Source organism: Podarcis melisellensis (genome assembly GCF_964234715.1).
Source record: "Podarcis melisellensis genome assembly, chromosome: 1".
Taxonomy (NCBI): domain Eukaryota; kingdom Metazoa; phylum Chordata; class Lepidosauria; order Squamata; family Lacertidae; genus Podarcis; species Podarcis melisellensis.
The window spans coordinates 59,700,703-59,713,815 of record NC_138528.1 but is presented as its reverse complement, the minus strand read 5'-3'; the positions used below and the strand labels follow the sequence as shown (position 1 = coordinate 59,713,815).

The following is a 13,113-nucleotide window of genomic DNA, read 5'->3' as shown; positions in this document are numbered from 1 at the left end:
GTTTAGATAACTAAGAGCTACAACTATAGCTGGAATTCGCAAGCTACAGATTCTTAATGACTTAACTGATGTGTACATTTGGTTTGCAGTCATGAAGTTTCTTATATCTACTCATCATGTTGAGTTTGATTTCATTAAGCTTGTTCAGGTAACTTGGGACAGTATGTTCTGTTAAGAAGGAACTAACAAAGATGCCTCTTCAAGTATCTGATGTACAGAGCAGCTTCCTGCCTGCTTTCACCAGGTGCATGGAACTCTTAATCCACATGGCAAACAGAGCAAATCCAATACCATACTAATCCTATCTCTGCTGCCATATGATTTGAGTCTGTGACATCTGAACCTCAGAGATACACAAATGGAAGCAACTATATTCCCCTGTCACAGCTCAGCGCAATGCCTCAGGGAAAGAGCCCCAAGGGCAGGAAAGCAAATCAAATGAATTAAAGCTCAAATACTCCAGCCATGGCTTATTGCTGCACTGTGCATGAGAAAATGGCGAAGAATACCCTGTTACAGTATTTTATACAGCATTTCACAAAACAGCATTTGGTACTTTCAGTGATCTAGAAAGGATCAAAGGAAAGCAATTCCGTCCAGGAAGATGGTGTAAAAAGAACAAGAAATCATTATTTGATTAACATGCATTGCTCAAGTGCTGCATGTTAGTCACTGTAAAAAGTTACTATTTTGGTACACTTTCATTTTCTTCTCATTTGAAATAAAAAGCATAACCTTGGATGATAACGGATGCTAATTGCACTAAGTGCATTACAGTATTTCTGAAAGCTAAAGTGGATGAAGTGATAAATATGATTTCTCAAAAGGATGTCATTTTGGTATCAGTTACATTCACAGTGAAATCTTCTTGCCCTAAATTATAATGGCTTTAGAAAGTTGCATATAGGACAATGCCATAAAACTGTGATAGACAGCACAACAATACTTTATGAGGCCTGGAGCTCTTGCGTGCCACTGACATTCATCTTTTGGAGGAGTGGAGGGCTTCTTTAAGTGGCTGAGGACTTTCCAGGTTTTATGTGCCAACAGATGATGAGTCGGGGAGGTTTTCTGTATCTATTGGGAAGCACTGCTAGAAAGAATAGAGTGTTGGACTAGAACTTGAGAGATCAGATCTTACTCAGCCATGAAAGTCATTGTGTGACCTTACGCCACAGCCTAACCTACTTTATAGTGCTGTGTGAATAAAATGGGGAAAAGGAAGACCATGTATGCCACTTTAAGGTCTATGGAAGAAAGTTGAAATATAAATAAATAATATAAATGTGGCAGAACACCACACACACCCTCAAAAAAGTATCCTGGACCACCTCTAATAGTGAATTCAGAGTAATTCTAGATTCTGTTGGCAGTGATTATGACTATAGTGACAATTCTGAAACCTTACAACTTCAAATGGGCCATTTCTGCACTAATCTAAAATGTGTGGCTTGAGGGTTGTCGTCTCCATTGTTTAATATTCCATTTTTATTCATTCCACCATGAATAGTGAATTATACTCCAGAAAGTTTATAAAACCAAGCTACAAAATAGGATTTGTGTTTCTCTTGATTTTCCTGCTTTAGAGAATAAATGTATATTTCTTCCCGTTACCTTCAATTTTTGCCCATCTCTGTAAGGAAATAGAGCAAGAAGCAAAAGGGATTCAAAATGAATGCAACATAAATATATTGCACCCTGCAATTGGTATTACTGTAACTGCCTTGCTAACAGGCAGGTTATTTTTGAAAATACATATTTATAAATGTCTAAAATGTTTACTAGTTATTAACATCACTATTCTACATGCATATTAAGAATGCCTGCAGGGCTTTAAGAGAGACTATTTTAAAGTTGTAGAAGAAGCCTACTGAATATTTCTGGCCCTATCTCCCTGGATAATAATCACACAATTACCATTACACAAATTGCATAGTTTTTGTTATTGCATTCTCATTCTTCCATTGCAGCTCACTGCTGTCAGTGGCAGCTAAAAGCAACCTTCCTGGGTAAAGAGTCTGACTCCTACACACAAATTCTGTGTACCGCCCTCCCCTCCTCCACTTTTTACTGTCAAATACCTTGCATTTGCAAGTTGTACAAGGAGACCCGAGCATTGTCCATACGGAGCCACTGAGTCGTGCTATTCCATAGCCATCTTGACAAGTTTTTCTGATATCGTAGGTTATGTTATCAGCCAAACAAGGATCACTGACACAACGAGGGCAACATTCGCCTTCAGATATTGCTGTGAAGTCACAGGTGAGAGTGGGGCATGCAAGCGGCCAACAATCTACTTCACCTTCCTGTGAAAACAGAGAGAGACCCACAGTAAGTTATGTCAAACTATGAAACAAAACACCAATAGCAACTACTTCTTTGATCAACTTTTACTGTTAGGCCTGAGTTATTACCTAAAACTGGGGTGGAATAGGACTCCCCTTATTCCATTGTTGCCCATAATAGCAGAGGCTGGTGGGAGTTTGGGTACCTCAGTATCTTGAAGGGTACAAGCTCTCCATTCTTAACTAAAATTCACTTACAAAATAGGCATATTCTGATCTGGCAGTAGTCTAAACTGTGCAGTGCTTCTGGGCACCAAATTTACAGCAGGTTAAGGACCATGCACACATCTCTGATGGATAAATGCAGACCTCCAACCAGGGATGTGGCTATGACATGCTGCTGTACAGTTGCACCTTGGAAGTCAAATGGAATCCATTGCGGAAGTCCGTTCGACTTCCAAAACCAAAGTGTTTGACTTCCAAATCACAGCTTCTGGTTGGCTGCAGGAAGCTCCTGCAGCCAATCAGAAGCCGAGGAAGCCCAGTTGGACGTTCAAGTTCCAAAAGAACATTTGCAAACTGAAACAATTACTTCCGGGTTTGCGGCATTCGGGAGCCAAAACGTCCGAGTTCCAGGGCGTTTGACAACCAAGGTACGACTGTATATGAAACTCATTTGCTGAACCGGGTGATGTGATAATATAGAGCTTCTGAATGAAAAGCCACAAATGGTTGAATTCTGAAGCACATTTTTGTTTTGATTTCATAGCCGTGTTATGCAGATGTGTATCTTCAGCACAAATTGCTTGCTGGTTTCCCACAGGCATCTGGCTGGCCACTGAGAACAGGATGCTGGCCAAGTTGGGCCATTGGCCTGATCCAGCAGACTCTTCTTACGTTCTTTAAGCAATTTACGAGCCTATGTAAACTACTCATTTTAACAAAAGGAAACCATGAACCGTATTATCACATCAGTACTGCAGTACTGCCACTAGCTATTTACAGTGTTAAGGCTAAATGCTATGTAGTAATGACACAGTAGTTAACTCATCCAGAAATCATATGATAACTGACACCTCAGGATACAATGATAAATAATTCATTGCATTACTCTGCAGCATTTGCAACCAAAAATGCCATGAAATTCAGATTAGACAAAGTCACTGGTGAGAAAGGTAAGGTGATTCAACCTATTCTGGACGCGGTTGCACTCCTCTTGGAGGAACAGGAACATTCCTTATTATTATTTCAGAAGTCTTTTAACGTCTAACACTTAGTTTTATTGCTGCCAGTTTAAACATGTAGCATATTGTGCATTTGCTACTGTTAGGATTTTGTTTTGCTTTAAGTGTTAGATTATATGTTCTTTGTCCAAAAGAAGTCCAGGAGCTTTCTTTTGAGTAAGCAAGCATGGAATCACACTGTCAAGTTCTCACAAGATGAAGTATGGAGATCCTCCCCCCCCCCCCCCGCAGTAATGCATCCTATGGTATCAGGATCTGATAAACTGTATTAGGCAACATACACACTATACCTTTAAAGCACTTCGCCCCTCTCAAAGAATTATGGGCACTGTAGTTTGTTAAAGGTTGCTCTGTGAAGGGTAAACTATAGTTCCTAGAATTCTTTGGAGAAAAAGAACGTGCTTTGCTTGTGACAATCTTTAGTTACTTATGCTGTGCATCACCAGATGTTTTTGAAGCTCTGAAATCACTTTAGTGAATTGCTATGTGGCACTGAAAAGCCCTGTACTTTGGACCCAAGTGATTCCACCCCCCCATTTCCGAGCATTACGTATATTACTACTACTACTACTACTACTACTACTACTACTACAAAGCATGTATATAGTCCTTTACAGAGTTGTTATAGTGTTTTTCTTAAAAAAAATTATTGATTTTCTTTTCTCATAACAAATATCCGATATCATTACTAAACATTCATTTTTTAACTCCCCCCTCCCTGTTCACTTCCCTCAGCTTCCATTTCTGGTTTATTACATTAAATGATACATTCTATCTTATCACGTTGTTATATTTCTTGTTCTCTGTAAATAAAATTGTAAATGTTTATTTAAATCCTGCCAGCAAGTCCATTTTTGTTGTTCTTTCTGCAGATATATTGTAAAAGGTTCCAATATCACAATAGTGATTTTGATATTACATAGTATTAGTAATCTTTACAATTGCTTTGGGTAGTATTATTTCCATATTACATGACAAAGACTGCAGAGGGGATGAGTTGCCAAAAGCAACAGAATGAATTAACAGCAGAGGCAAGATTTCCTGTAGTGATTTCCTTATTCACAGTCAGGCTCTTAGCTGCTGCACTACACAGATTTTGACACTGAGAAGCCACATTTTCTGGCCTTAATTTCTAAATACTGATAATGACATTTTGGGAGAATCTCCATCCCTCTGTTGACACAGGGATTCCACATGGCATCACTAATGGATAGCCATCCAGTCTCTCCTTAAAAGCCTCTAATGAAGAAGGGTCCACCAACTAAAAATGTTGAATTCAGTTGTTCCCCCAAACAAATATTTGGAGTTCCTGGTTGGGGCTTTTCAGCCTAAGAATGTGCATGAGCAGCACACATTTGCATGTATATATGTTTGTGCAATCATCCCTAGGAAGCCCCAGCTGGATCAGGGCACAGTAACTGAACTAGACAGCAAAGCCCTCTCGCAGTTTTCAATTTAGAAATACAGCTATCTGTTTCCTCAATAAAACCTGCTATTACCTCCAAACTTGTTTCAGCAGCAATAGGCATTTTCTTTTTAAAACCGGCAGGCTTTCCTGGACAATTTGGTATGCAAATGTTCCCCCTAGGCTAAAGTAAAATATAGTTCTGCTTCTTATAGTCTTAACATGTATGTATTCTGTAAGGTGAAGAGATCAATCCTTTGTGTGCATAAATCTTGATGGTCTTTAATTCATGATGACCCCTCTAACCTCTACCTTTGTGAAATGTTCAGAATAATACGTTGCAGAGGAAGAGACACAAAATAAAGCTGGTGGAAGCTTTAAATTTTTTCCTCATGCCCAGACCAAAATGGTGAACATTGTAGTGCCTTTGAAGATGCTGCATTTATGTTGAAGAAGTAAGTCAAATAAGCACCTTTTAAAAACTTGCTACTTCATGTTATGTACCTTAGAATATATGTACAGTGGTACCTTCGTTCTCGAACGTGTCCGTTGACGAACGTTTCAGAACCCAGATGCTGAAAACCCAGAAGTAAATGCTTCCGCTGCGTGTTTCTCAACTGAATTTGCAGGCAGCCCTTTGCACCTCGGTTTTCAAATGTTTCAGAACTCAAATAGTCTTCCGGAACAGATTACATTTGAGAACCAAGGTACCACTGTATAGAGCTTTCCATACTGTATTTTGTGTCATGAGAAGAGAAGAGTGTGCATTTTTTATTTTTCAATATGGCGTTTCCATATCAATCTCTTACCTCTCTTGCATCTCTTAAGAAAAATATTTTTTTGGCTTACATACCAGACAGCGGCACTGTTGACAGCTGTATGTCCAATTGTCTCCACTTCGGTACAGCTTGTGCCCATTCTGATCTAAACATTGACTGGTGACTCTGGTATCACATTCTGGGCAGCAGAAGAAATCAACACTGGGATTCTGACAATCACAGGTAGTTCGTCGACAGAATATTTTGCCATCCTGTCAAGAAACAATCGTTATCATTAAGTGTTTCTAAATAACGGATAGATCAAATTGGGGCAGTGCCTAGCAATGCATGTTAGCAATTTGCATTTTATAGTATTACTCATGATACAGTTCACAAATATAAGTGATTGGGAAACTCAATAGTCACATTTCAGAAACTCATACCATGCTCGTTGTTCTATAACAGGCAAGAGGTGATGCAGTATTATTTTTTAAAAAATCTTCTATAGCAATTCTCATAGTTCTGCTTGTGAATGAGGTTGCACAGACTCTTGCATAAATGGAAGACCACCTCTGGATTTAGTTTCACTTTTGCCTTCCAAATGTGATGGAGCACCTTTGGAAACAATCCTAAATTTAGTGTTTGAATGTATTGCAAAGCTATTTATTCAAAGAAGCAAGAATATTTGTTCATAAACATTCATGTACTTTTCTTTGCTTTCAACTGATGCATTAGCAATAAACACCCAAGTAAGAAATTCATGTTGGACTCAGTGCCATGTGGACTTAAGAGTGAAAACTGGCAAGGATTCTGATGGCAACTGTTCTATGATGGCACCAACTGTTGGGTGAAATGCAGTGTATGTTGCTCCACTTACAGACATTGCTTCCATTGCTGGAATGGGGAGGAAGCAATATCAGCAACTCTTCTTCCCACCCCTCCTCCCCCTAAATATACTCCAGCAGACCTCTCAGCTGTAAACTGCCTATCTCTACTTTCTATTGATAGATGACTTTCACCAGCAGAGTGACACCCATTGAATATCCAGATTCACATTGATCCTAGTTCTGGGATGCCTTAAATAAATACTATGAGTATTCCCACAGACATCAAAGACAAGATTATTTCTATTTGGAAGCTATGTGTGAATGGAAAAGTTCTCAACTTTACCACTTTAAACCATTGCCCTTGCAAATAGTTTCTTGGGTGCATTCTGAATGAATAAACGTTTCTATTAGTCACATAATGCGTATCATGAAGCAACAATTTTCTTCACAAATTTTTGAATAACCATGTAATTGTAGAGATAATATCTTCAATAATTTTGTGGCTGAACAGGTGGCACCATTAATTTAACAAAAATGCATTACACTGCAAAACCAGGCCCGTCAGAGGAATTTAATACAGCAAGTTAATGGAGGAACCTATCATCCTTTCACCTTCAGTTATATCTAGTTATGTTGTTGTTGGGTTTTTTCAGCTTGACTTACAGTCCAACAGAGGAAGTAGTAGAGACTATGTCATCATATCTAACAACTCAGCACAATTTCACATTCCTTTCTCGCTGAAATCAGGATGTAAAAGTGCTTCACTCCAGATTGGCTCATGCTCTCAGACTCATTTTTGAAAAACTTTTTATTTATACCTCTCGGAAATGAAGCTTTAATACCACAACTGCTAAATATTTACTCCTTGCATAGGATCCTGCACATTTCAGTGGCTACAGATTAAATTACAATCCTTGTGATAACTAGAGCAATATTGTTTTAAAATGTAAAAAAAGAAAGTATGCGTTGGCTTGATGGAAAAGGGAAAATGAGTTTATTCAAATTGTGAGGATGATAATTATAGGAATTATTGTGCTGGAAACTCTACCTGTTATTATAGGTGAATAAATAATTTCAGTGCTTTTACATGCATAGCATTGAACTGAAATCTAGAATACTAATGAATTATTTCAAATTAGGTAGTGGGTTCTTCGTTTGCTGAACGGTTAATTCAAGCAAAACAAAAAAACCCACCCCCACCCAACTGCTTTTAAGAACAGGGTTTTCAGCCCACCTACTCATAGGCAATACTATCTCTCAAAGTTGTGCTTCCTACAGTAGGGTGAAGAAGAGAGACAGGTAGACCTGAGAAGTAGCTGGCACAGCAGCTGCTGAGACCCTCTGTGCTGCTGAACTTCTAAAGAGACAACCATTATCTCCAGGTGAGAGTACAGTAAATTTGCAGTTCAAATGTGAAAATGTACATCAGTTATCAGTGGCATAGTAAATGTCAAGCTACGTTGTCACACAGCTACTTCACCCTGAGCTCAAACGTTGCCCATGTTTCAAAGAGCAAGAATGCTGGTTTTCATGTATGAAAGAATCTTACACCCAGTGCTTTCCCCCCTGGGGGTACTCAAGCATATGCAGTACAGGCACATTTTCTTCTAGAAGAAAAGCACTGCTTATACCAGTGCAGATAAACAAATTGAAGCAATCAGGAACCATTTCATAAAAGGTTGCAACTGGTTTTATTAATAAGAAAAGTATTTCTAGCCTTCATAGCTGTGGAACCCTGGAATATTAGAAGCAGCCTAGCAAAGATTTAGTGCCTAGTAAAAATTCAGGGGCACATCCAGACATCTGAGAAAGGGATGCTTCCAGTTCTTATCAATCAAATTTCTGTCCAGATTTTGGAGTTTGGAATAGCCTTGTTTTGTTTCAAAAGTGGAATTAGAATTAGGAGTTTTGCATTATTTCTTTAAAAACAAAAATAAAACAGCAACCCTGAATTCTATGCAGAACAATGTGCCTGAACATTACAGTGTGTCTCCCCACACAAAAACAAAGCAAGCAAGCAAACAAAAAACCACTTTCAAGATGCCTATGGTTAGCCAAAGGCTAGTTCCTTTCATGTCTTGCAGTGGGTGGTTATTATTATTGTTTAAGTGTTTCACTTCATGTTTTATTTGCATCTGTTTCATTTTGGTATTCATTTTCCCCCTTTTTAAAAAGACATTTTTGCTACCACCTGTGAGGGCAATGCAGCAGAGTTCAGCATCACTCAAGTTTTGCAATGGTTCATTAGTGATACTGAAATTAAATTATTCAAATTAAATATGTAGTGCAACCTAGTCCATATACTTGATGTAACTGGTATTTGGACTTAATTAGAATTTCATATTTTTCCAACACAGTTTTCAGTATCATTGGAATTATTATGCCTCTCGTAGTATTCTATGTTTTGTATACAGACCTGTTCACTCTGCACTCTACAGAGAGCAATTTGACCCCAATATTTCAGTGTCACAAATATGTAGCCTTTTCCGCTGCACAAAGTCTCTTGTTGCTTTGGAGTGTCAAATATCCATCTCTTAAAATAACCTCAGCAATTTCTAAATAATTCTTCCACTATGTGCACAGACTGAACAAGTGGGAAATCTAGTCTCTCTTCATCTGATAAAATAAGAACGAAAAACGAGCCGCAGTGACCAACATCACTATGACCACTACCAAACACCACTACACCTGTACTTCAACTAATTACACCAAGAGAAGTTACAAAAAGAATGTCATTTGAGCCCAGTGACAAGAAAGCAGCTAATACCTTGGAATAATCAGAGGTTTAGATAAAGGAAAACTGGTGGTGAATTTGTGTAACAAGTTATTTTAAAAGTTAGATGAATAATAGAATTGGAATGGACCCCAAGGGACATCTAGTCCAACCCCCTACAATGCAGGAATCTCAACCAAAGCTTTCATGACAGCTGGCCATTCAATCTCTGCTTAGAAACCTCCAAGGAAGGAGAGTCCAGAACTTTCCAAAGGAGACAATTTTTCTGGTTTAAAATCATGGTGCTATAGTTTACCCCTCATAGAGATACTACCCCAGCACTCTTAACAAACTACAGATCCCAGGATCCTTTCCAAAACTAAATTTCTATAAATTATAAGCACAGGTTCAAGGAATCAATTAAAATCACAAGTGCACTTCCATTCATTACTAGTAGGGTGGTTTATATCAATAAATGAGACCTGTCAAGTATTGCTTGTATGCTCATTCCCAAGTCCGGAAAGGGGGACTCTTAATGGTGAACTTAACTACTTCCTCCTCAAGTGATTAAAACCCAAGCTTGAAGTGCAATTAAATTTGAACCCAGATCATAATTGGTTTCTCAGTTCCATTGCCAGGATCACTGCCACTAGAGTGGATCACCTTCTTCTCTATTAACTGGTGGTGGGTCACAATGGAGAGTTGTTGCTGGTGAGGCCCCCCTTCCTTTCTCCCTGGCATGATGAGCATTAAACAGTAGCATTCCAGGTGCCAAGGACCCTTGGAAATGTGGTTATCCATGGTGCCCAAGTCTTTGGAGATGCTGCTGAAGTTCCCCTGAGTCAGGCAGGGAAAAGAACTCTGGAGCTCATTAAGCCTGCCTCAGAAAATCCAAGCAGAAGAACTGCTTGCTCACTTTACACCTACTGAATAAAACGGAGCTCTGTTTCTTCTTTACATCCAGTAAAGAGCGCTGAAGCCACTGTAGGGGCAAAGAACAAATGTGAGGGAGAAGCCAAGGGCCCCGTGAGGCATGGGATCCTCATTACCACTTTTGTATTTTGTCCCTGCAGGGTCTTTCATCACTCCCATATGGAATAATGGCTCTATTTATTTATTTATACAGGGGCAGGCAAAAGACACTGTAGAAGAAGGTGTAATGTTGAAAGATGACTCACAGCGTTGGCTTCTTTCCCCGTCCTCGCTGGTGCACCTTTATTCTTGCCCAATTCAATATAATGCAAGCTACTCTGTTTAATGGGGCCATAATAAAGAGGTGCAGGCATGATAAATTGTGGTGGTAGAAGGAATACAACCTCCCATATTTCCACCCCTGAATTGACTTGGAAAGCTTTTCCTGGTTTGGCAGGGGGAGGGGAGAACCTCAAATTATTTCCAAGTGAATCCAAAGCAAATTTTCCAAAGTTCACCCATCTCAAGTTCATAGTGTAGATATTGTGCTCCATAACCTAGGGTATGTATTTTCCAGGATGCTTAACAGACATATGAAGGCCTCGGGTGCCTGAAGAATGATAAATCCCAGAATCCCTGGCACAATGATGCACTGCATTAAAGACACCAAAAGGGAGAGAGGAAGAAACAGAGAGGCCTCAAGAGAGGACCTCCCATTACCACAACTGCCTGGTATGTTGAAAAAGACAGGCAAGGTATTAGAGGGGAGGTTCACAGGTAGGAGTTTGAGGGAATGTTTAGACTCTTGTTCTGCTGCTTGTCATGGGGCCAGAATTTGCAACTGGGTTCGAAAAATAAGCACATGGTACGTTTCTAAATATTCAGAGTGGAATCCAGTTTGTCTGTTATATTAAAGGTGCAGTGGATTCCACCGCTAACAGAAAGAAGGGAATTTTGGCTGATTCCTTCTTTGCCCCCTTCAGCCATCTTGGCCCTCTGAAAATCTGCTCCTGGGGGCTGGGGAACACCCCAGAACTGCCTAGAAGGTGATATGGGAGGCTACAGAGAGAAGGAAGAATATGAAGATTACCTTTCCTGCTTTCCATCAGCAGAGGTCTGCATCAGACCAAAGACACTTCTGCAAATGGAAGGGGGCGCCTTCCATTTGCATATTGTGCACCAGTTTTTTTTTTAACACAAAGGTAAGCCATACGATGGCCAAGCAATTTGGTTTGTTGAGATCCACTTTGAATCAAGCAGATGAAAATATGCACATCACTATTTAAATCATGTCTTCCCCCATATATTGTCTATCTTGGGAATCTCTTTTCAGGGAACACTAGCTTCCATACTAGTAAGTCAGTAAAGCTGCTTTATTTGGGGGGGGGGGGGAGAGAAAACAGGATTAAAGACAACACAGCTCCGCCAATGCTGTTATAATTCACATAAGGCTTGAGGGATGTACTCTGAGAAAGCAGAGAAAATCTACTTCAGGCTACTTTGGGTAATGAATGCACTCAACTAATTAAGCTGTTAGAATTTTAATGTTTTAGCAAATTCTGCCCTCATTCATGGGAACAAAACCCAGAATGTTTAGAGAGGATTAGATGAAATATTATGTCTGGTGGATTGCTGCAGCAATCCCTTCCTCACTTATCTATGAAATATTATTATTATTATTTTAAAAAGGTGTCTTCACATGGTCCGAACCTGGGCACATTATGCCAGAATTGGATATCATTGGCCATGGGGTGGACGATCTAATTCCACATTCACATATGAAGCAGTGTTGGGACAATTAGGATTTTGTTATCTATTTCAGCGAGCTAAGAGTACATTCAACAGAACATTTTATGGAAAGAGGTTTTATTTTATGTGAAAGATACCAGACTCTGTTTCAATTAAGGCACTGTAGAAAAATTCATACATAATTTACTAGAGCCAATTGTTATAGAATATTAAAATAACTTTTAATAAATAGTCCTGACTAACTAGCAATAAACTGTATTAAGACCCATAAACAGTATATGCTGGCCTTAGCATAGTCATATTATACCTTCACTAGGACTTGGAATGCTCAGAAAAGTTGAGATGCTCCCACCAAATGATGATATTGTAGCTCTTTATGGTGGTATTACCCCTATTTCGTTCCTCAAAATATATTCTCAATAACTTCTTCCTGACTGTGAAGCAGTCCTTCTGGAGACGTGCAAACAAGTTGAGGTAATTTTAATATGTTTTAGTATTTTGACTTTTGTATGTTTTTAAGTATGGTTATGATTTTTTCTTGATTTTACTGTTTTTTTCTTTTGTAAAACACTTTAAAGTTTTCAAGTGGTGTATACATTTTATGAAATAAATAAGTTTACTGAGCCATTTTTGGGTTCCTATTATTCCCAGTGTTCCAAAATGCAATACAACTGGAGAGTAGTGGAGATTGCTTCTGTTGCAAATATTTCTGATACATATATTCCAAGTAAATTTCATATTTCACAAATTCACCACTTTTGACCTTTATAGAGTCTCAAACATAATTCTCTATGAGCGCTAATGTAGCACAATTGTGAACTAGGAAATTCCCAGTCCAAATTCCATCTCTACAACAAGCTCCCTGGGTGATTTTTGTGATTATAATAATGATTTACCTTACGGGTTTTATGGATTCCTGCAACAATGCCCTGAATACCAATGAACTATAAATGTTGTGTGTGTTGCTGCCACCATACAAACCTCTGCTGGTGAGGGCACTTTTGTTTGAAAGGCATGAGTGAAAAGTATGAGTGAGGGCTATCTATCATACAGGGAAAGGTTTCCCTTAAATGTAATTTTTAGCATCCAGCAGTGTTCATCTTATCAGTCACCTACAACTGTCCCAGGGCACTGAAGTTTCTTCTCACAGTTTCATAAATAGAAGAGTTGTATAGACCGGGAGGTTTACTTGTTGTTTTCTCATACCAGTTTTGCATTGA

General features: G+C 39.0%; 1 protein-coding gene and 1 long non-coding RNA gene across 6 annotated transcripts in view; one reads left to right on the top strand and one right to left on the bottom strand.

Annotated features, from left to right (window-relative positions):
* The window catches only part of NELL1 (neural EGFL like 1), a 379,806-nt gene that overhangs the window by 4,387 nt on the left and 362,306 nt on the right, over positions 1 to 13,113 (bottom strand). For all 4 annotated transcript variants that reach the window (XM_081882839.1, XM_081882838.1, XM_081882841.1 and 1 more), the window contains 2 exons: positions 5,788 to 5,964; positions 2,082 to 2,306 (listed from right to left, as the gene is read on the bottom strand). In XM_081882839.1, coding sequence (XP_081738965.1) covers positions 2,082 to 2,306; positions 5,788 to 5,964 — 402 coding nt within the window. The remainder of the gene's footprint in view (positions 1 to 2,081; positions 2,307 to 5,787; positions 5,965 to 13,113) is intronic.
* Positions 1 to 13,113, top strand: part of LOC309353760 — a 53,637-nt gene that overhangs the window by 40,295 nt on the left and 229 nt on the right. The window contains exons 5-8 of one of the 2 annotated variants that reach the window (XR_014162002.1): positions 2,185 to 2,331; positions 7,798 to 7,901; positions 10,722 to 10,876; positions 11,128 to 12,367. This is a non-coding gene — a long non-coding RNA (uncharacterized lncRNA). The remainder of the gene's footprint in view (positions 1 to 2,184; positions 2,332 to 7,797; positions 7,902 to 10,721; positions 10,877 to 11,127; positions 12,368 to 13,113) is intronic. The other variant, XR_014162001.1, reaches the window with a different exon arrangement.